General features: G+C 44.7%; 1 protein-coding gene across 1 annotated transcript in view; it reads right to left on the bottom strand.

Annotated features, from left to right (window-relative positions):
• Window positions 1-23,345, bottom strand: part of SLC26A3 (solute carrier family 26 member 3) — a 36,677-nt gene that overhangs the window by 3,042 nt on the left and 10,290 nt on the right. Inside the window, 15 exon segments of the mRNA NM_001082098.1 lie at window positions 1,729-1,783; window positions 4,618-4,854; window positions 5,595-5,690; window positions 6,426-6,518; window positions 6,610-6,679; window positions 7,807-7,913; window positions 8,888-8,983; window positions 11,101-11,178; window positions 11,297-11,410; window positions 11,519-11,666; window positions 15,855-15,937; window positions 16,421-16,573; window positions 20,396-20,560; window positions 22,224-22,387; window positions 22,601-22,711. Of these exon segments, the coding sequence (NP_001075567.1) occupies window positions 1,729-1,783; window positions 4,618-4,854; window positions 5,595-5,690; window positions 6,426-6,518; window positions 6,610-6,679; window positions 7,807-7,913; window positions 8,888-8,983; window positions 11,101-11,178; window positions 11,297-11,410; window positions 11,519-11,666; window positions 15,855-15,937; window positions 16,421-16,573; window positions 20,396-20,560; window positions 22,224-22,387; window positions 22,601-22,711 (1,770 nt within the window).

The raw sequence follows: 23,345 nt of genomic DNA, 5'->3' as shown, positions 1-23,345 counted from the left end.
TTAATAACTGGAGCATTAAATTGGGGTTCTGCCAAAACAGAAAATATGCTTAAAGATAAGTGATGTGCTGTAGTTCTTGGTGGCTGGACCTATCATTTCTCAGTTACTAAGTCTGTTTCCCCAGAGCTCCTGGGATTCATCAGAAAACCTTCCTTGGAGCACCTCATGTTACCTCTCCAATCATCTTTGAGGAATCACATGCTTGCAGGCACTAAGTAACCAGTGCTCATGTGTACAAATCACTCAAGCAAATATTACTTCATGTTTACTGTGTGCAAAACTCTGGCTGCATACAAAGAAGGATTGAAAGGTGAGTTAGAAGGAATCCCAACCTTAAGGAAGAGAAACATTCATATTTGTAGCACTGAGAAGAAAAGTAGTGTAAAATAATGAAGGCAAGGAACAATCTAGCTGTTTCTTTTTTTTTTTTAAAGATTTATTTATTTATTTGAAAGGCAGAGTTACAGAGAGGCAGAGGCAGGGAGAGAGAGAGAGAGAGAGAGAGAGAGAGGCCCTCCATCTGCTGGCTCACTACCCAAGTGGCCACAATGGCCAGATCTGGGCTGATTCGAGGCCAGGAGCCAGGAGCATACTCTAGGGGCATACACATACTAACCTGCAGAGTAATGGGACATGCGTGTATCCTTAAAAGACCAACAGGCTGTGCTATGCCTGGGGATGTGAGGAAATTTGCAGTTATTGCAGGAAAACTTCTTGAAGGTAATTGGCAGTGAGAAACTGGGATGGGAGAGCATTCCAGGGTGGAAAGAGACACTAGTTAGAAAGCTGCTCCAGAGAGTTGAAGTGAGAAGTGATCAGGTTCTGGAATGAGGCTGTGACACATGGACAGGAAGAGACTGAATGCAGAGGCAAGATTCATAGGAGCGGGTGGTTTACTAACTAAAGAGGGCGGCTGAGAAGAAGACACCCAAGATGGTGCCAAGGTTTCTGCTTCGGGCAAGTGAAGCAATAGTTGAGAAAGGAAAGAGAAGGAGTCGTTTTAGGGAGGAGGCGATGGCTTCAGTTGTGAATGTGTGTCCACAGTGTCTGGGGGACATCCCTACTGGGACTGTTGAATCCATGAGTCTGCAGCTCAGAAGAAAGGTCTGGGCTGGAGGTGTAGCGTGGGCATTCATTTACACATAGTGGAACTTGAAATCATAAGCATGTAGAACTCGGCTAGTGTAGAGCTCATGGATTCAGGACTGCAGAGTTGAGGGGTGAAGCTCAGGGAAGGTTATTCAGACAGGAGAGAGTAGGAGGAGAATCAGAAGTGTGGTCTTGCAGAAGTTAGGCAGTGAGGGTATTAAGATCAAAGCCAATCCCAGCAGAAGAAGCCCAAGAGGGCAGCAGCTAATCTTGACCCTGTGGGTGTCACTGATAGCCATGGCGAGGCGGTCTCCTTAGCCAAGTAAGGCACAAACCAAGATGGTGTGGGCTGAAGAGTGCAAGACACAGTAAGGAGAGCGGCAGAAAGCAAGGCTTTGAGTTAAAAAAAAAAATAAGTTGATGTATTACTGTCTAATCAATCAGGGTTCAAATTGTCAGGGTCATTTAATTACATATCAACATAAATATGCAGACACTGTTTCCATAGGGATTTCTATTGGCTCAGCTGCAAATTAGATTTCCCTCGTGATGACCTATAAAATAATCGTCCTTTGGATAGGTGTTGGCAGTGAGCCTGAAGTGACTGTCAGAACAGAAAATAAAAACAAAACAACTTACCATCCGTTCCAACAATGTACACATCCACCTTGATTCTGACAAAGTCTTTTAAAATCTGTTGAAAGCAAGGAGATTTTCCTTAGGGAATAATTGCACTTGTCAGAAATGCAACAAAAACTATCGCAATTATACCTTCCTGGGATACATGGCTTTCAGAAACGTCTACATTTTGAAAAGAGATAATAGTGTATAGAGATACTAAAGTTAAAAGCAAGGCTCCATGAGAGAAGAAATAAACTAAAAGAGTATTCTTCAGGCAGAAGTTAAAAATTATCATTCTTCAGGGATAAATTGTGGGAAAATGTTCTGCCTTCACGCAAAAGATCAACTCAGATTTAATTTAAAATAATATCCTTTATAGAATGATATTGACTAGAGTTTTCTGCCTATGTAAAAGCAAACAATACAAAACAAACAATAACTTAGGGTCCACAAGTTACTCATTATTCCTCTCCATGGTGACAACACATCCAGTGCTAATGAATCTTTATTCAATTCCCTGGTCTCTAGGCGAAGAACAAATACCAGCAGTGATATACAGAAGATCATAGAAGGTAAGAAAAGTAGCTTAGATTCTTGAGCACACTGTCATCATCACCATCAGCAAATACTTGGAGGATGTCTCTGCTAGGCACTGAACTAAGAGTCGAGGCCTTAAAGCAACAAAATGTGGAGTACCTGTCCTTGGTGCTGCTTTGTTAGTGTGAAACAGTGAAACGGAAATGTCAGGGCAGATATTGTGGTGCCGTGATTACGCCACTGCCTGTGACACCTCCAGGTCATAGTACCAGTTCAAGTTCTGGCTGCCCTACTTATGTTCCTGGGAAGGTAGTGGATGATAGCTCAAGAGATTGGACCCCTGTCACCCATTTGGGAGACATGGATGGAGTTCCTGGCTCCTAGCTTCAGCCTGGTGCTGCCCACCCCAGCTGTTGTGGCCATTTGGGGGAGTGAACCAGCAGATGGAAGACCTCTCTCTCTCTCAATCTGTCACTCTGCCTTTCAAATAAATAAATCAATCTTAAACATTTTTCAAAAAGGATTTTATATGCATTTATATTTTCCCTCCAAAACAAGAATAACAAAAACCTGAAAATCAAGACAGAAAAGAGCAAACAGTTTGAAGAGTTATAGAATGTTAATTTTTTAAAAATAAAAGATAGGCCTTAAGGAAACCAAATTATCCTATTTTTTATTCAGTTTACCTGCACTTGATAGACCGGTATCTTAGACCAGCTCCTAGGCAGATTTCTATGAGGACCCAAAGGAAGAAGGAAATTTAAAAGTGCTTAAATTTTCTTTACATATGTTTCTGTATTTCTATTGGAAACCAGTTTATTTTGGACATGCTGACAATGCCATAAAGCAAACTCCACATTTTGATTGTTTTTGTGTTGTTTTAAAAATTTTATTTATATATTTGAGAGCAGAGAGGTAGAGCAAGTGTGAGAGTGAAAGAGATCTCCCACCTGCTGGTTCATTCTCTAAATGCTCACAAGAGGAGGGACAGGCCAGGCTACAGCCAGGAGCCAGGAACTCTGTGCAGGGTCTCCCATGTGGTAAGCAAGCCGGCATCTGCTGTCTCCTAGTGTGTTCATTATCAGGAAGCTGGAGTTGGGAGTGGATCTGGGATTCAAACACAGGCACTCTGATGCCATTCCAAGTGCCATCGTTAATCACCAGACCAAACACCCTCCCCTCAGTCCTGTTTTTCAAGTCACGTGTGACACTTATTCTGTCATATATTTATTTCACTGTTTTCCTTTGAGACATATTTTTGAATAGCGAAGTGAAATTTCAGCAGCTTATAATGGATGAAGATAAAAGTAAAAGGATTCACTAGTCTATTTTCACCCAGGAACTTTCTAGATCTCCCCTGATTTCAGGATAATTCAGATGGAAAGCTTATAAGGATTTGAGAGCACCACAGAATTGATATTTGGCAGGAGTGTGCATATAGTTGTCTTCTGCTGATTCAGCATTCACTAAGATTGTAAGCTTGGGTGCCTTCAAAGTTACATACAGTCATGGGAAATGCACCTGGATTTTGTTTTGTTTTTAAAAGCTTATTTATTTATTGAAAAGCAAGGTGATAGAGAAAGGGAGAAACAGGGAGAGAGAGAGAAAGAACTTCCATCCATTGGTTCACTCCCCAAAAGGCCACAATAACTGGGGCTGTGCCAGGCTGAAGCCAGGAGCCAGGGACTCCATCAGAATCCCCCTCGTGGCTGGTAAGACCCCAAGTACCTGGACCATTGTCTGCTGCCTCCCAGGCACATTAGGAGGAAGATGGATTGGAAGTGTGAATTAGCCAGGACTTGAACCAGGCACTCTGATATGGAGTACAGGTGTCCCAAGTCGTGGTTTAGCCTGCTGAGCCACAATGCATGCCCTGGTAAATGTATTTTTATGTATTTATTTTTTTCATTTGACAGGCAGAGTTAGACAGTGAGAGAGAGTCAGAGAGAAAGGTCTTCCTTCCGCTGGTTCACTCCCCAAATGACTGCCACTGCCAGCACTGTGCCAATCTGAAGCCAGGAGCCAGGCGCCTCCTCCTGGTCTCCCATGCGGGTACAGAAGTCTAAATACCCAGGCCATCCTCCACTGGCCTCACAACAGAGAGCTGGACTGGAAGAGGAGCAACCGGAACTAGAACCCAGCGCCCATATGGGATGCCGGCACTGCAGGCAGAGGATTAACCAAGTGAGCCATGGTGCCAGCCCCCTTAGTAAATGTATTTTTAAAGAGTCCGCCCTCACCTCTCCATGGACTAGTCTAACATTATAATTTATTTCTAGTGAAGTGTGCATAATCTAAAGGGGCATCCTTCCACAAATTCAATTTTTACTTTTGGTGACTGGTATTTTCATGAAGAAAAAAAGAAATTACCGATTTGAGGCCTCTCATGGAAGAAACATCAAGAAAGGAGACTGCTGAAAAATCGAGAATGAGGCTGTGGAGGCTGATTTTGGGGACGGTGATGTTGAGAGGAAGATCAGCATTCCAGTCTATCTGGAAAGGCAGGTCTGTGGTGTCGATGGGCTGGTCCAGCTCCTCTATCTGATTATTGTCCAGTTCTTCATCATCAGAATCTTTTACCCCATCAGCGGTACATATAAATCCTTTCTGCAGGAGAGGATAGGGTGCACACATGACAACTCTGACCAAGAAGAACACTGAGAACACTTGGGAGCCTTGGGAGCACAGATGCCAAGTTGGGGCACGCACTAGCATGTGGATACACCCCCGTTTTAGGAAGACACTCAAAGGGGCTGCTGTGGTATGAACAAGCTTTGGCTCCTGAACTCATGCAGACATTAAACTATAACCTCATAGACTAATGGTCCTCAGAGCTTGGGAAAAGATCCAATGATGGCATTCAGGAGCAGGGGCTTAGCGGAAGTCCTCAGGTCACTAGGAAGCACCCTTGAAAGGTGATTCCCAGGAGAAGGCTGGGTATGAAAGCCCGAGTCAGGCCCAGCTGCTCTCTCTGCTTCCTGGCCTGCCATGAATTCCTTCCTCTGTGTGGCCCCTGCACTGCCATCTCCCACCCTCACCAATGCCAAGCCAATAGGGCTGCCTGACCTTGGACTTGGGCCTCCAGAACCGGGAGCTACCTAAACCTTTGCTCTTTATAGAGCTAGGTTTTTGTTTTTTTTTTGTTTTTTTTTGTTTTTTTTTTTTTTTCAGATATTTCACTGTCGTGAAGGAAAGTTGACTAATATAGATACCATTTAAAGAAGAACATTAACGGGCATATGAAATACTCTGTTTACCTGGCATTTCATTTAAAGCAAAGGAACACTTTGGATTAGATTTTATGAAGCTTTTAGCTGTAATGCGCAGCAACACGGTAAGAAGCTTACTGGTGTCACTTGTAGCAGGCCTCGCTTCTGCAGCTTTCGGATTTTCTTCAAAGCTTTGTTCCGCTTGCGGAGAATTCGAAGGGGGCTGAAGCCAATCTGAAAAACCCAGGGCTGGGTTACAAGAGCACAGAGTATCCTGCTGTTTCTATAGGATAACTCTAGTAACATTCATTGCAATGTGTTGAGGGGTTGGGACAAATTGAAATGATGTTTGAGATTGAAAATTTAAAAGTGGTTTAAATAACTTCAGCAACAACATTGTGTCAGACCTATGGTTTGCTCAGATTGTGTGCAGTTACTATCATTGAAAAACTTCTGGACAGTCCAAAATTTCTACATAAAATTGTCTAATCTAAACCTTACTTGATTTTGTATTTTGGGCATGCATAACTCTTAGGGGCTTTTATATTATTTATTTTTTAATTTGCTGAATATGCACGGTACCTAATCAATATTCTTCTATGTACTTCTCATTTTTCAAAAATGTATCTATTTTGTAACATTTGTTATATGTTTTATGATTTTAGAGTTAGATTTGGGGACTCTGTATTGGATTTCAAAAAGTTCATGGAAAATGGAATTAAAAGATAAACTTATTTTGGTGCCAAAGAACCCTGAAGTCCGTGCATAGTATTTTCATAATATACATTTTTCATGAACTTTCTGAAGACCCCTTATATTAATGGGCTCCTATTAGTTTCACTTGCTCTGGAATATGGGACACAAAGATACGGATACAACTCAACTTCAGCATGTGTGAGGAGCAAACATTTCATGTCCAGACATCCAGTAGATAACAACAACAGACAGTCAAATAACCCCAAACCTTACAGCATCAATAAGTTTCTGCTTAAAGAAACCAATGTTGGCAAAGTAGATCGGAGCTGGACATCTGAAAATCTTCACTCCTTCCGGCTCATACATCTGTAAGGCAGAGAAGTAATATTAGACGGTGCCTGGAAGATTCATATTAATATCATGTAGCAAGTCAAAGAAAGAAATTTGTCTCCCTTACATCAGAGTAGTCTTTTCTATTCTTATAGATGTTGCTCCTTCCGATGTTAGCCAGGGTGGTGCATTTTGGACTGTAGGGAAAAACAATACTAAGTCAATCCCTCCTGCATATTTGTTAGCCTATAACTGATTCACTGATTCTTTTCTTTTCTTTCCTTTTTTTTTTTTTTTTTTTTTTTTTTTTTTTAGGATATCAAAGCAAACTCACTATTCAAAATCTAAAAGGTTGGGAAATCATCAGTCCCCATTTTACTACCTTTGTGCCTTCCCACAGCTCCTAGAACAGTGCCTCCCAGTCATCCCACTACAATTGATGAAGGCTTCCATTCGCTTTTGCCATTTTGATTATATATATCGCAGTTTTTGAGTGGGTAGGGTAAGGTAGGCGAGATCACCCAGTTACACAGGTGAGGATGTGGGGAAGTAAAATGACCCGCCGTGTCTCTATGTTTGATGAGTTCCCAGTGAAGATCCAAATAAAAACATGGATGCATAAAGGAATTCAGGAACATTTCAACACCAGTGGAGCTCAAAGTCAAGGATTAACTGTACAGTCACCACGTGTGTTCTTGGGAGTCCTACTTCTCTCTCGCACCATGCAATCCAGCACAGGCTGAGTGACCACGTGGTGGTGACATTAAGTGACTCAGATTTGAAAACCAAAAAGATGCCTGAGCTGGATGACACGAATTCCAAGTGGCCATTAGGGAAGTTTAGGACAAGAGGGGTCTCTGAGAAGATTTTTAATCCAGCTCCATGCATTTAAGATGGGAGTACACTCCAAAACCCTATGAAAAGGGAGAGCCCTCCACCAATCATGGAGAATCCCACAGTCTTCTCCATGACCCATTCCCTTAGAAGTCCAGCACGTCTAAGGTAAAGACATTCAACCTGCTCAGGAGAGAATTGCTTCCAGTTTACCGCTGGCTGAACAGACTCAGAGATTTATATGATTTCTTCCCGTTGTTGTCAAAGCAGGGAGCAGATCACAGCAGGACTTCTCCCTGGATGGACGCTCTACAACTGGACCATTCTGATGCCCAGAGGCCTTCAGGTGAGCAACCTGAGCAAGGAAGTCCTGGCCAGTCCAGATGGCTACACACACCTACACCTTCATTTCAACCAGTGACAATTTTTCCCCCTCTTCTAATTTGGGGAGATTATAGGCTGCAGGATACAGAGCAGGACAAACACTCACAACTGAGTCCTGAATACGATGGTGAGGAGTTCAAACGCCACACTTGCCGCCAGACCCAATCCTAGTCCCAGGACGATGGCAAAGATGAAGGTCATGATCCAAATTAACTGTGAGCAGAGAGCAACACATACACTACAGTTAACTTGGACTAAAGAACAGTGTCTTAGGTCCAGAACTAAGAGAACTCATGAACTTCTAGGACCAAAAGCAAGAGGTTGGAAGTTGTTTTTCTTGGGCCAAGAGCAAAGCGCACAGGGAAAGACACTTGTCCTAAGAGGCCATTTCTACTGGCAAAGATGGGAAGACCCAAAGGCAGGGTGGCCATTTCTGATGCCATCCCTAAACGAGTCAAGGAAATAGGACAAGTCTGTTACAGTAAAAAAAAAATTCAAAACCAGCTGCACTTCATTAATATCAGCAAATCAACTGGTAGACCTTTATTAATCTCTTCCTCTTGGCCTATTTAGTTAATGATGACTATCTTTACGAGAATTCTAGCATGTCAAAAGGGTACTAAAACCCCCATGACTTTCTGTTGGGAACAAAGGAAAACTAATACCACTTATTGCTTTATGTTCCTGAAGTTTCACAGGGTATGTTAACAAGCGTTTATCACACCACAGACTTTGACTCTGATTAAATTATGGACTCTGCCCCTCCTAGCGAGTCGTGCTGGAGAGTGAGGGGAAGCCTTTTCCAACGCAAAGGATTTCCAGAGGGAATGTTCAGAATTTAAATTCTTCACAGGTTCTCTGGAAGCTGCCATCATGTGATGAAGAACAGGTGCGATGCACACCTGACAATTCAGTCTCACTGCCAGAGCTTTTAGCACAGATCTAAGGGAGTTCTGCCCCGGCGTTTCACGGATCCCCTTGTGCAAGTAGTCCTCCTTGTATGTTAAATTCCCAGGGAACACTCTGTAGAGTATGCAATTTCAAGACAGCAAATAAAACTAGGGTTATTTTGAATAGTTAGATAGGAAGAAACTTTCACTTAGGTCGGAATAGAGATATGCATTGTACCTCAGCATTGCATACCACTGTGTTTCGTGTAGTTTTCAGATATCATTTCTTCTACTTACACAGTCGTATTTGTCCTTCTTCCACAGTCTGCCTATCTCAGCAAACTGCATCAGCATTCCCTTTAAGTTTCCAAGTGCTAACGCTGACAGGACAGACTGCGAAAACATAAACATCAGATGCACTTAAAGTTAACCGAGTAAACCATATAGAAGCAAAGGTGAAGGCTGGAGATAAGTGAGTCGTTTAAGGGCCTCCACTCATATCAAAGGATACACCCTTGCTGGTGTGCAATACTATGAATGACACAGCAGAACTGGGGCTCTGGTCCATCCCCATGCCCGACTTTGTCCCAACCTGGTGACAGGGCTGCATGACCCTTTGTGATTATGCCAGAGATGATCTGATGGCACTTAGTAGCCCACCCGTCAGGACAGAGAAGGGTAGATCTTAAGACCTATGGTGGTGGGGGGCGGCACTGTGGTGTAGCAGGTAAAGCCATTGTCTGCAGTGGTGGCATCCCATATGGGATCCCATCCCATCCTCTCCCTCTCTCTGTTAACTCTGCCTTTCAAATAAATAAATAAAGTTTTCAAGAAATATATGGCAGATTAAAAAAAAGAAAATAGCACACAGATGAATGCCAGTTGAAAAAATGGTGAAAACTATTATCAAAAAGACAAAAAATGACATGTTGGCAAGGATGTGGAGAAAATTAAGCCCTTATACACTGTGGGTGGCAGTGCAAATTAGTAGAGCCATTATAGGGAACAGGTTCCTCAAAAATTTAAAAACAGAGCTACTGTTTTTGATTTTTGATATTTGATCCAGCTCTTCCACTTCTGGTATCTATCCGAGGGAAATGAAATCAGCACCTGTTCGTTGCAGCACCATTCACAACAGCTAAGACATGGAGTCAACCTAGGTGTCCACCAACAGATGAATGGATAAAGATAATGTGGTATATATACATAATGGAATACTATGCAGTCACTAGAAAGAATGAAATCTTGAGATTTGCAGCTAAATGAATGGAACTGGAGATCATGGTGTTGAGTGGAACAAATCAGATACCAGATAGACAAATACCTCACGTTCTTCTCATAGGTGGAAGTTCAAAATCATTGATGAACATAGATTAGTGTTTATGACAGGCTGTGAAGGGTGGAGATAGTTAGAAGGAGGTCAGACAGATAGAAATAACTAGTTCTAGTGTGCCACAATATAATGGGGTGATGAAGCTCATAAAAATGGGTTATCGACTCTATACCCAGCTGGAGGAGGGGAGCTGATAGGCTCCAAACACAGGGAAGGGTATGGGGAATGAAGGGCTGGCCGCCTGACTTGATTGGTTTATGTGATGTGTATTGAGAGGTGTTGCACTGTACCCCATAAGCATGTGTAAGTATGTGGGTAAGCATTTGGTGTTGTGCTTAGGCCACCAGCTGAGGTGCCTGCAACCCATATCAGAGCGCCTGGGTTCAAGTCCCAGATGCACTGTCCACTCCAGCTTCTTGCTAATGTGCACCCTGGGAGGCGGCAGGTGATGGCTCAGGTAGTTGGGTCCCTGATGGCTCAAGCAGTCGGGAGATCTGCGTTGAGTCCTTGCCTGGCCCAGCCCCAGCTGGTGTAGGCATCTGGGGAATACACCAGAGGATGGGAGTTCTGCATCTGTTTGTCTCTCTCCCTGGCTCTGTCTCTCCCTCTCTCTCTGTAACTCTGACTTTCAAATAAATAAACAAAAATCTCAAAAAAAAAAAAAAAAAAGAAGAAGAAGAAGAAGCAGCAGCAGAAGCAGAAGCTCTGTGCCTGCTCCCATCCTGCAATCTGACAGTGTTGGTCTTGGAGCCAAACCAAACCTCTAGCAGCTGCAGGGCGTACCCCTAAGAACGGGCTGGGTGGCTGGCAGCACCATTCCCTGAATCAGATAGAGGGCCTGATGACCTCCACCTGTAAGAAAAGCTTCCCTTCGGTACACGGGGAAGCCGCGGTGCCAGGCTGCCTTCTTGTGTCAACATGAATTACATCTGGGGCTACGCACAGGCAAAGGGGAGGGCAGATAAGGTGGCTCTGGCGTCTGCATTCCTAACATTCGTAAGATGCTGCCCAGGGGAAAAGATAGGTTTTTGGCCCTTCAAGTAGCAGGTAAGGAGAATACTTGGGAGTTTGGGGTTACTTCCTTTACCCCAGTGCAGTGTGTGCTTTCAGAGTTGATAACCAGCCTCCTTGGTTTACCACCTGAGAGAGAGGTTATCCAAAGAAAGAGGGGCGGTACCTTCTGTAGTGGCTCCAGAAGAAATCCAATAGCTACAATGACAATTAGCACGATGACAGAAGACAGAATCCCGGCAACCTGGGCAGATGAAAAGAAAAAAAAAAAGGATTCTCCTCACATACCCAGCTTGTCCCTTGGTTCGGATCTCCCCGTTATTGAGGCCAAGATGGACCCTGCAGGAGGGACCTTAAAATACCTGCGTTTTGCCTCCTGTGCTCTCCTGAACCGCAGAGCGGGAGAGGGCGGTACTTCCGGCAAACCCTTTGAACGATCCAGTGACGATGTTACCCAGGCCAAAGGCTATTAACTCCTGACAGGGGGGACAAGTAGGAAACTCTGAATAAGCAGGACCGTGACCAAGCACACAGCCCGTTATTTCAAGTCGCTTCGCAAGATCCCGCGTAGCTCGTGCACTCACCTGACTGCCGTCAATCCGATAGTCGTATTTGAGGGAATAGACGCTGGCCACGGAAAAGGCCACGACGAAGCCCACGATCGCAATGGTGAAGCAGTCTCCTATGGCATCTTGGAAAACCTGTGTGTCAGGCGCAGCAGGGGCTTGGAACCTGCAATTGAAACAAGCAAGTCTAAATGTCACCAGCCTGCTTAGGGATGCGTGTCATGGTTGGGTAAATCAATGAATGAATGGGATCCAGGCTGAGCTGCCAGGCCTCGCTTTGGAGTGTGCCTTCCAAGAATTTGTTGCCACCAAAAACTTTGGAATCTGCCGTCTTATGTAGGAAAGCAGGCATGCCTGGGTTTGAGAAAAGACTGTAGATCCAGACCCCTGATCATGGGAAGTGGAATATGATTTTGCCAGTATAACCGCATGGTGATGCACATTCACACACTCATCCGCTTCCTTCAAAATGTCTTGGATTCCACTGGAATTGTTACACTGGGTTGCAAAGTATCGCCCACAGTGTCTCCGAGTTGATGAAGCCTCTTTGGGGAAACACATTCTCAAGGAAAGAAAAAAAAAAAGAAAACAAAGAAAGAAATCCCTTCTCTTCTCTCTTCATTGATAACAATAACTACCCACGGAAAGAAACCCCCAGCAGAGTGCTGGGCCTCGGATTCCACCTGCATGCCACAGAATTGCTAGAGCCAGCATGGAGGCAACAGAGTGGGCTCCGGTTAAAGGGATTGAGCGTGAGAGGCACATTCAGCTCACAGAAGTCTCTTCCATCATTCTGCCTCACAGACTGGGAGCAGTTAAATTACACTGACCAATTATTGAAAAAATTGCACAAGCAGCAATTTACTAAATGCCCAATTCTTGTCTCCATCTGTTTCTGATCTAAAACTTATTGGAAGTGGGTTAATAGGATCCAATCAATTATTTCTGCATGGCTGTTCTGTGTTTTATGAGTATCTATGGTAACACACTTTCAGCTCTTTTTATTTTATTTTATTTTATTTTATTTTAAAGATTTATTTTATTTATTTGAAAGACAAAGTTACAGAGAGAGGTAGAGACAGAGAGAGAGGTCTTCCATCCACTGGTTTACTTCCCAGATGGTTGCAATGGTGGGAGCTGCGCCAATCTGAAGCCAGAAGTCAGGAGCTTCTTCTGGGTCTCCCATGTGGGTGCAGGGGCCCAAGGACTTGGGCCATCTTACACTACTTTCCCAGGCCATAGTAGACAGCTGGATCGGAAGAGGAACAGCCAGGACTAGAGGCAGCACCCATATGGGATGCCGGCGCTTCAGGCCAGGGCTTTAACCCACTGTGCCACAGCACTGGCCCCTCAGCTCTAATTTTAAATAATACTGCTGCCACCATAAGTCAGAAAGTTAGCTTTAGGGGCCAGTGTGGGGGCTCAGGGTGTACAGCCACTGCCTGCAACACTGGCATCCCATATTGGAGTGCCAGGTCAAGTCCCACCTGCTCTGCTTCTGATCCAGCTCTGTGCTAATGCGCCTGGGAAAGCAGCAGATGATGGCCCAAGAGCTTGGGCCCCTGCCACACACTTGAGAGACCTGGATGATGGAGATCCTGGCTCCAACTTGATTCAGCCATTGCAGCCATTTGGGGAGTGAACCAGCAGATGGAATCTCTCTCTCTCTCTCTCTCTCTCTCTCTCAATGACTTACAAATAAATAAATAAATAATAAATTACTTTTAAAAATGAGCTTGGAATGTTTTTTTTTTCTAAAAGAATAAATCTGGCATCAGTAATACAATAAAATGTTGTGTTTTATACCAAAATATCCAGAACCCTACAATCCTTCTTTTATTCTGGTCTCTGAACCTTGTAGACAGAGCGCTAAGAGACTTGGATTCGTTGCCTGGCCTTACTGCCTACCCTCCTTCCCTCCTTGAGCCAGTTCCTCCATTTGTGAAGTGAGGATAACAACCCATTTTCTTTCCTTCAGCTTTAAAAGGAGGGCCAAATAAAAAAATGAACATCAAACTATCACACGGCGTAGAATACAAGGTTCGCTGTGTCATGGGATCTTCTCCTTCGCTGCTTCTATGAACCTTCTCATCAGCCAAGCTTCTTGCATGTGGTGAATGTGACTTCACAGGGTAACTTCCCAAGTGGTACCCTCGGTAACAGCAGACTGGCGAGCATCATTACCTCCCAGGGATACTATACGTGTAGTCAACAGAAACTTAAAAAATCCACTCAATCATCACCCAGAAAAAAAAATTGGTATATTTAAAAGTCCACCCCAAAGTGCTTTGTCCCCAATATAGGTGCTAAGTTAGTCATGGTGGGAATGTAGCTGGAGCACTTTGAGTTGGCCAGACTCTTAAGCATGTTACAAATATCAAAGTCACTGAACCCTTGAGGAAGCTATGTGAAAGCTATTCTTTTTAGCCTCACTTTTTCATTTTTACATTTGCAAAGACATTGAGGTGCAGAGTTTAGCTATTTGCCTGCCTCCAGAGCACACCTACTAGGTTTCACTGCCTCTTGGTAGAGCGTAATGGCTACTAAGTGTGTTTACCCCGCCCAACGCAAAAACCTTGTGAAGAGAGTCCACTGACATTTAACATGCATTTACTAAATAAAGTCTTCAGATCATCACCCTGTGATCTTAAGCTTAGCGTTTATTTCCAAAACTCTTCGGGCCAGAACCTCCCTGATCTTGCATTTATTTATTTCTGTGCCTGATTCATGTCTCCCAAGACACTGAAATCAAGTATAAGACTTGGCAGTAGCAAGGTGGATGGAAATCATCAGAAGTCTTTTTTCCGTTTTAGCCTAATTTCCACTTTTTAAATTAAAAGTGATATTGGAGATTTATTAAGATCCTTCATGAAGATCGAGTGATACATATCTTTTTTTTTTTTTTTTTGCTTTAAAAATGTATGTGTATTTGCTTTTAAGAGAATTGCCTGGTTTTAAGCCACCAATACACATAAACACTGATTTCTGGAATTCTCGAACACTTGTTAAGTATGTAAATAAGGAAAGGTCTTTACAAAAACCTGCAGGGAAATGACTATCGCTGTTTTTGCTCAGAGGGCAGAGAGCGGCAAGGGGCCAGGAAACCAGCCCGCTCTCTCTTAGCCCACAGAACGTAAGGGGCGATGGTGTCCGCCTCCGTGTGCAAGGTTTCCCAGCCCCTCGCTGTGCTGGATGTTGGTCGGGTCTTGCTTTGAACTTGACCACGAGAAAGGACAGAGTGTGCCTGGCTGGGGCGCTCAAGCGGTGTGCCAGGATCCCCTCAGTGTCTCTTTTGAACAACCAGAATGTGGCTCTAGTAATCTCAAACAAGGCACGGCGTGCTGTTGACAGTCATTTTGGGCAAGGAAACCTGGTTTCACTTGGTGTGTGCTTACGGGGAGGAACAGTTTAATTGGCCCTTTTTTTTTTTTTCTTTTCTATTTTTGCTGCTTTGATTACTTTCTCTCACCAGGGTCCCTGTCTGCTTTGTTTGTGAGCTCTTCCATAAGGGGAAACTTTCTGATATTAAGAACTGTGGACTGGGGTCGGTGCTGTGGTGTAGTGGGTAACGCCTCCGCCTGCAGTGCAGGCATCCCATGTGGGCGCCGGTTCGAGTCCCGGCTGCTTCACTTCTGATGAAGCAGTTGAAGATGGCCCAAGTCCTTGGGCCCCTGCACCCATGCAGGAGACCTAGAAGAAGCTCCTGGCTCCTGGCTTCAGACCAGCTCAGCTTCGGCTGTTGCGACCATTTAGGGAGTGAACCAGTGGATGGAAGACCTCTCTTTCTGTCTCTCTTTCTCTCTTTCTGTAACTCTGCCTTCCAAGTAAAAAAAATAAATCTTTTTAAAAGATTTATGTGTTTATTTAAAAGGCAGAGTTACAGAGAGGCAGAGGCAGAGAAAGAGAGAGAGAGGTCTTCCATCCATTGGTTCACTCACCAAACGGCCACCATAGCCAGAGCTGGGCTTATCCAAAATCAGGAGCCAGGAGCTTCTTCCAGATTTCCCACATGGGTGCAGGGGCCCAGGGACTTGGGCCATCTCCTGCTGCTTTTCCAGGCCAGAGCAGAGAGCTGGATCGGAAGTGGAGCAGCTGGTAAGGGATGTTGGCACTGCAGGCAGTGGCTTTACCTGCTATGCCACAGTGCCGACCCCAGTAAATACACCTGTAAAACCAAAACCGTGGACCCTGATGTTTGTGGTCCCTTCCTGGCAGGAGAGCCGAGCCAGCCTCCTCTGGCAGGTGCAGAGAGGTTTCTGCGAAGGGACAAAGCATTTCAGCCTATGCCCGTCCTGCGCCTCCTGCTCACTCCCTGCTGAGTGGCTGGAGAGGCCATCAGAGAAGACACACTTACCCTTTCTCCATCTTCCCGATCACAGACACGTTGAATCGCTGTTGGAAGTTACAGCCGTAGGACAAGCCTGCTGCAATCACGGTCTGTAAATTCGCAAATTGTCCAAGTGAGAAACCTGAGAAGCACTACGAGTCTTATTTTGCCAAAACAAACAAACAAACAAAAAAACAACCAAACAACAACAACAAAAAAAACAAAACCACCACCAACAACAACAAAAACAAAGCAAAGCCAAACAACAACAACAAAACCAAAAACCATGAGCAAAACCCAGCCCCTGGACCTATCAAATAAGATTTTCCAGAACTGAATAGAAATGTGTCTATCATCTTCTTGCAGGTCTCTCTCTCTCTCTCTCTCTCTCTCTCTCTCTACTTTCTTTGTCTCACATGGGAAGAAGGAACCCGAAATTGTAAGACAGTTATTAAATCTCAATGCAGAGAAAACCATAGTAAACCATATACCCGATTCCCCACTCAGACCTCCCAAACCCACAGAGGGCCAAGGATTTTCAACCTGAGACTATTAGACTCTCTGTGATGGGAAAGCTTAAGATGACCATTTACCACAATGAGCTCAATGGGGATGGGCACGGGAAGCTTGGCTTTGAAGCGCTCGTTTATTTCTTTAAACACAAACACGATCACGACGATGATCACCGACGTCACCAGGTCTGCAATGTTGGTCTTCCGGATTTGTGTGAATAGGGACTCGAGCACCTGTGAGCCAGAAACAGAAACCATAAAACACCAAGTCCCGCATTCGAGCGGAATTGGGAGACAACCACCTCCAAACAGCTAAGAGACGAGGGAACACAGGCACTGGGAGATACTGATGACAATTCCAATTATAAAGTGTGTGAAATGATCCACAAGAGCATTGAAGAGATGACAAGGATGCATTAGCTCGGTGCAGGTGCAACACTAGCTTAGGGCCACGCCTGCCATTTTTTGTTGACAATCTCTTTGACTAGTGTCAAACTTTCTTGGACACTTCTCACATTTTGATGCCTGATGTTTTCTGCCCCTTGGTTTTTTTGGTCTTTTTTTTTTTTCTTTTGGTTGTTGTTGCAGTCATCACCATTATTGTGTCTTGGGAATAATTTTTAAGCCCTTATAGTTTTTCTTAGCCTTCTCCCTTTTAAAGATTTATTCTATCTATTTGAAAGGCAGAGTTTACAAAGAGAGAGGTAGAGGAGGTAGGGAGAAAGGGAGAAAGAGAGAGAGAGAGAAAGAGAGAGAGAGAGAGAGAATCCTCCATCCACTGGTTCACACCCCAGTTAGTTGCCAATGGCTGGATCAGGGCTGGTCTAAAGCCAGGACCCAGGAGCTTCTTGTGGGTCTCCCCACATGGGTGCAGGAGTACAAGCACTTGGGCCATCTTCTGCTGCTTTCCCAGGTGCATTAGCAGGGAGCTGGATTGGAAGTGGGGCAGCTGGGGCTCAAACTGGTGCCCATATGGGTGCCAGTGACTCAGGCTGTGGCTTTACCTGCTGGGCCACAATGGCAGCTCCCCTTTTTAAAACAATTTATTTATTTATGTGAAAGGCGAAGTGAGCTAGAGAGAGAGAGAGAGAGAGAGAGAGAGAGAGAGGTTTTCCATCTGCAGGTTTTCTAAATGGCTGCCACAGCCAGTTCTGGACAAAGCCAGGAGCCAGGAACCCCAGCCTGGTTTTCCATGTGGGTGGTGAGTACCCAACTGCTTGGACCATCTCCTGCTGCTTTCCCAGGTGTATTAGCAGGAAGCTGGATACGAAGTGGAATGGCTGGCACTTGAACCAGAGCTCTTTTATGGGATGCAGGAGTCAAGTGGTGGTTTAACCCACAGCACCAGTATGGCCAGGTCTTTTATCCCCTTGTTTAGGCTCAGATCCCTCACATTTCATAGCTGACTCTACATGTCACTTTTGGAAAATAATTCCCTAACTGTGCACTGTGTGTAGTCTATTTTTTTAAAGCCAGTTGGGTTTCATATCTGTGGGCCCAGGATAGCTCACACAGGTCCAAACTGGATCTCAAATTGCTCCTAGAGGGGTGAGCATTGCGGCCAAGGGTTAAACTGTCACTTGGACTGCCCATATCCCATATTGGAGTTACTGGGTGCAAGTCTTGCCTCTGCTTCTGAGCCAAATTTCTGTTAATGTGCACCCTGGGAGACAGCAGCTGATGGCCCAAGCACTTGGGTCCCTGCCACCCATGTGTGCAACTCAGATGGAATTCCCGGCTCTTGTCTTCTATCTGACCCAGCTCTGTCTGTTGCAGGTCTTTTGTAAACCAGCAGATAGAAGATTCTCTCTCTCTCTCTCTCGCTCGCTTTTGCTTTTGCTTTTGCTCCTGCTGTTGCTCTGCCTTTCAAATAAAAAAAATTGCTCCAGAACACTCTGCATCTGGAGTAGTTCTGGATGAGAGTTGAGAGAGTGTTGGCTGCCGGCGCCGTGGCTCAATAGGTTAATCCTCCACCTGTGGCACCAGCACACGGGTTCTAGCCCCTGTCGGGGCGCCGGATTCTGTCCCGGTTGCCCCTCTTCCAGTCCAGCTCTCTGCTGTGGCCTGAGAGTGCAGTGGAGGATGGCCTAAGTGCTTGGGCCCCTGCACCTGCATGGGAGACCAGGAAGAAGCACCTGGCTCCTCTGCAGTGCGCCAGCCTCAGTGGCCATTGGAGGGTGAACCAATGGCAAAAAAAGGAAGACCTTTCTCTCTGTCTTTCTCTCTCTCTCTCACTGTCAAAAAAAAAAAAAAAAAGAGAGAGAGAGAGAATGTTGGCTTCGATTTGGGGCAAGTTCTGCCTCAGGCTCCTAAACATGTCTTGATAGAAGTACTAAGAATAATAGTCATTATTTATTTATAAATTTATTTCTTTAAAAATTTTATTTTGACTTGTTTGAAAGTCAGAGAGAGAAAGAGGGAGAGAGAGAGAGAGAGAGAGAGAGAGACAGTTAAGGATCTTCCATCCACTGGTTCACTCCTCAAATGGCTGCAACAGCTAGGGCTGGGCCAGACAGAAGCCAGGAACCTGGAGCTTCTTCCGGTTCTCCCATGTGTGTGCAGGGGCCCTGGCACTTGGACCTTCTTGCACTGCTTTCCCAGGCACATTAGCAGGGAGTTGGCTCCAAAGTGGAGCAGCTGGGACTTGAACTGGCGCCCATGTGGGATGCCATTGTCGCAGGCAGTGGCTTTACCTGCTACACCACAATGCTGGCCCCCAATACCTGTTATTTAAAAAACATTGTAGGAAACCATTGTTTTGGACTCAGCTCCTACATTAGACTCCAATATATCAGACCAATCCCAAGTGGAGTCACCCATTCTAGGTGACACACAATCAAATGAAACTTTAAGGAAGCAGATGGAGCCCCACTAGACCAGCTGTTTGCCCCTACAAGCTAGAGATGCCAGCCTGAGTCAGCATCAAAAGGTAGTCTCCTTTGCTTGAACCCTTATCTCCCCGTGCAAAGCAGCCTGACGTGACCTGACGTTAATCAACCAAAACATATTCTTTCTATTATTCTGTTATTCTGTTTCCTCCTTTCTACCTTACAACACGCACCATTCTGCTATTTTCCAATGGCATTTGAGGCCCAGTAAGTCCATGTAGGCTGTGATGGACACCAAGTGTCCAAGGTTTGTCAACCTCTCAAAATTAGGTCAGCCAAAAGGAGGGAATTGTTTAATTTGGTATACAGCTGCTTCTGTACATAATTTAAGTTGGGCCTAGATGTTTCTCCTTCCATAACCTAACCTGATGGGTAGCCACTCACAAGAGGCTGGCTGTCCAACAGTGCCCCAGGAAGGCAGACGTAAGCTATAAGCGACTTGAACCGTCTCTGCGCCTCACTTCCATGCTCTGCAGGTCTTTTTCTTCCCTTCTCTGGATGCCTTTTCCTCTGGCTATAAATCTAACGACCCATGTAGCTAGCAGGGCTGAGCATTTGAAACTGTTTTTGGTCCAGACTGCTGCCAATGCTAGAATTGCAAAAACCGCCAATGAAGATCTGGGAAATTGGGTTTGCTGCAAACTTTTTGCCTGTTGACACTGTTCTGCTTTGCATCCTCTGGAGGAGGGGAGAACCACTGCCTTGTCTCCCTTTGGTCAATGTCCTTTTGCTTTATATACAGGGATGCATAAAAGACTCAATTAAACACTTCAATTCTAAAAGTCCTGCTTTTCTGAGAAATAGGGAATCATCATAACTCCACGAGCAGACTTGTATCAAAATAAGATTTTGAGAAAATTTCTAAAACTTAGGCCAAAATAGATTGGAAATCCTTAAGAGTCAGATATAAAAAAAGTGACACTTCATCTCTGCTCCTAATATCAGCTGTATGGGAGGTGTGGTTGATTTTTTTGTATTGTTCTCTTTTAATCCATATTTTTCTTCACATAAATACATTTCCCAGCCCACTGATTTCTTAGAAGTCATAGGGAAGCTCCCCACCCCCACCCCCAAGCAAAGGCATTAAAGGAAAGTTCTCTACAAAACACAAAAACACAAGAGTGAGTGTTACATATTTTAATGTTTTGTAAATGAAAGAAATACTTACTTTGAAAATGGAAAATGGGTCGGTGTGTGCCGGGACTGTCAGCTGCAGCATGAATTTGAGTTGGGAGATCACAACGTGGAGTGCGGCCGCAGTGGTGAAGGCGCTGATCAGGGCCTCCGACAGGTAGATCACCACGAACCCAATCCGGAGAATGCCAAAGGCCAGCTGGGAAGACAAGGACCAAAGCTTTTGTTAGTGTAGTAGGTTAGGAGCGTATCTGAGCAACCGAAAGGATCAGGGATTGAAATGATCCAGAATGTAAATATTCAAGCCTGAACAGCCAGACCTTGAAGACACTAATGTCTCTGCCTCCTGGAAGTCCCCCGTTTTAGGGTTCCTCCCTCTTCTTCTCTCCCATTCCATCTCCTAGAGTGAATGTCACGTGGTATAAAAGTAGGATGTGGGTCTGGTCTGTCCCCAAGAAGTAACAGACTTCCCTTATATTCATATATGATATCTTTAGAAGGCTCACCTATAAACCTTAGAATCCTATGTAACACCAGCCTTCAGCAATGATGCTGAGATGATTTTTTTGTTTTTATTTTTTAACGATTTATTTATTTATTTAAAAGAGTTGAGAGAGAGAGAGAGAGAGAGAGAGAAAGAAATCTTCCATCTGTTGGTTCATTCTGCAAATGGCCTCAACAGCCAGGGCTGGGCCAGGTTGAAGTCAGGAGCCAAGAGCTTCATCCAGGTCTCCCATGTAGGTGGCAGAGGCCCAAATACTTGGGCAATCTTCCATTGCTTTCCCAAGGCTATTAGCAGGGAGCTACATCAGGAGTGGGGCAGCTGGGACAGGAGCCAGTGCCCACATGGGGTGCCAGTGTCACAGGTAGCAGTTTTACCCAGTGTGCCACAACACCAGCACCACTGAGATGATTTCAGTTACACTATCCAGCTGTTGCAGCATGCATGGATGAGCGTCCATTCAGAGTCCCTCAAACAGGCTGCGCCACTTGGTTTAGATAACTACATATTGGATACCAGAAGTGCTTGGTTTTTGCTGAGGGCAAGGGGGACTAATTCCCCTAAGGCATCAGTGTTTTTTTCTAGTAAAGTGAATTGGATGGATTCCCCCTTCCCTTGGCTAATTGTCTTTCCACTCATGGCTCCAGAATGTAGCCAGGGCTGTGGTTGAGAGAGTCCAGCTGGCCTCCATTTCTGTGCTTAGGTTCAGAAACGTGTTAGTAGCAATGAACCACATTGTCAGCAGGACACAATACTCATGTCCCTGAAGGGACTGACCTTTTTTTTCTCGAAGAGATGGCCTCAATCAATAACATCACTGATCTTAAACTCAGGTGACATCCTGAAACGTCTATGCCCATTTTCCCTATTCAGCCCACATGAGGTCAGGGGTGTGGCTTGGGAGTGAGGTTTTAGGCCCTAACACAATCCTCTTCAGCTTTCCCCCAAATCTTCGATACACACAGTTCAAAGTGCAAAGCCCCATCCCTTCCACTAGATTATAGTCGCCGGAGAGTTCCAAAGCCCCTAGTGTAACTACTGCTTACATATGATTGTGAGTCTCTCAATTCCCCAACGCTCTGTTGAGTTAAGCATTTCGCTCCTCTCCACTTGAGCCTCCTGTTCCTGTTTTTCCTTCCATCTAGAGCCACGTCCACTTGGGTTTGCAGTGTGGAGGGTCCACCTCTGGCTGTGGTCCACCACGGCCCTTCCTGAAGTATTGCCGGTGGCCCTCTGGAGGAGAGATGCCAACCAGAGAGAGAGAGAGAGAGGAACCCTTTGGAGGGGTAGCAGGAGGATGCAAGAGCAGAAAGAGGTGTCGCAGCGAGGTCAAGCAGATTGTAGAAGAGATGGTTCTCACCTGGATGATTCCAGTGAGGAATGTGACTGATGCAGCCACCATTATCCTCTTGTTTGTCAGTGAATCATCCGTCGAGTTGTTAGAGGGGTCTGTGGATATACTGTCGTCTGGGGCTAATCTCACAACTGCTGCTCCCACCATCATGCTCAGAACCGGAAATGGACCTAATTAATGGAGGAGGAAGTGGAGTCGAGATATGTGCTTCCCCCGCATGCGAGAAGACTTCATTTTCCCCCAAACCTCAGTCCAGGTTCTTACAGGAAACTTGAACTTGCCTCTTGGATTGCACACAATTTGGAATTGATACAATGTGCAGTTAATAGAATTCATAAAGGAAAAAGCAATGGGAGTGTTAATCAGTCCAGTAACTAACTTACCCACAGAGATGTGTTTAGAAGTGCCAAAGAAAAAGTAGACTATGACCGGGAAAAATGCTGCATATAGCCCGTAGGCTGGGGGGATGTTGACCAGCAGTGCAAAGGCTAAACCTGGAAACACACAAACAGCAGGGTCCTTATTTTGTGCAGGAAGAATCATCCTACTTCTCATTCGGTTCTTCTAGTATTTAAGATTGGGCCTTAAAAATGAGTTACTTTTGTAACTCAAAAGCCATCAAAGATGTGAATATCAGAACTAAAATGACAAAACTCGTAGAAGAAAATATGTCAGTCTTTGTAAACTTGGATGGGGCCATTGTTTCTCAGAAATGGCACCTGTGGCATAAGCAACCAAGAAAAAAACTCTTTATAAAAAATTTTTAGAAAGTGTACTCAAAGGCTATTATTAAGAGAGTGAAATGGCAACCTACAAGATGTAGGCAGTTATTTGCAAATTGTATATCAGAGAAGGGCTTAGTAACCAGAGCATATAAACAATATTTGCAACTCCACAATACAAGGACAAATGATCCAATTAAAAAGAGAGCCCAGGATTTGGGTAGACATTTTTCCAAAGATATACACAACCAGACAATAAGTACACAAAGAATGTTCAACATCATGAGTCATTTGAGAAATACAAATCAAAACCTGTGTGTATGCCATTAGACATCTCCTAGGATAACTCAAATAAATAAAAAAGGGACAATGATAAGTGTGTAAGATGTTAAACCCTCACACATTG

This window comes from Oryctolagus cuniculus, chromosome 3, assembly GCF_964237555.1.
Source record: "Oryctolagus cuniculus chromosome 3, mOryCun1.1, whole genome shotgun sequence".
Taxonomy (NCBI): Eukaryota; Metazoa; Chordata; class Mammalia; order Lagomorpha; family Leporidae; genus Oryctolagus; species Oryctolagus cuniculus.
The sequence above is the reverse complement of the archived record's forward strand: the minus strand, read 5'-3'. Positions and strand labels throughout refer to the sequence as shown.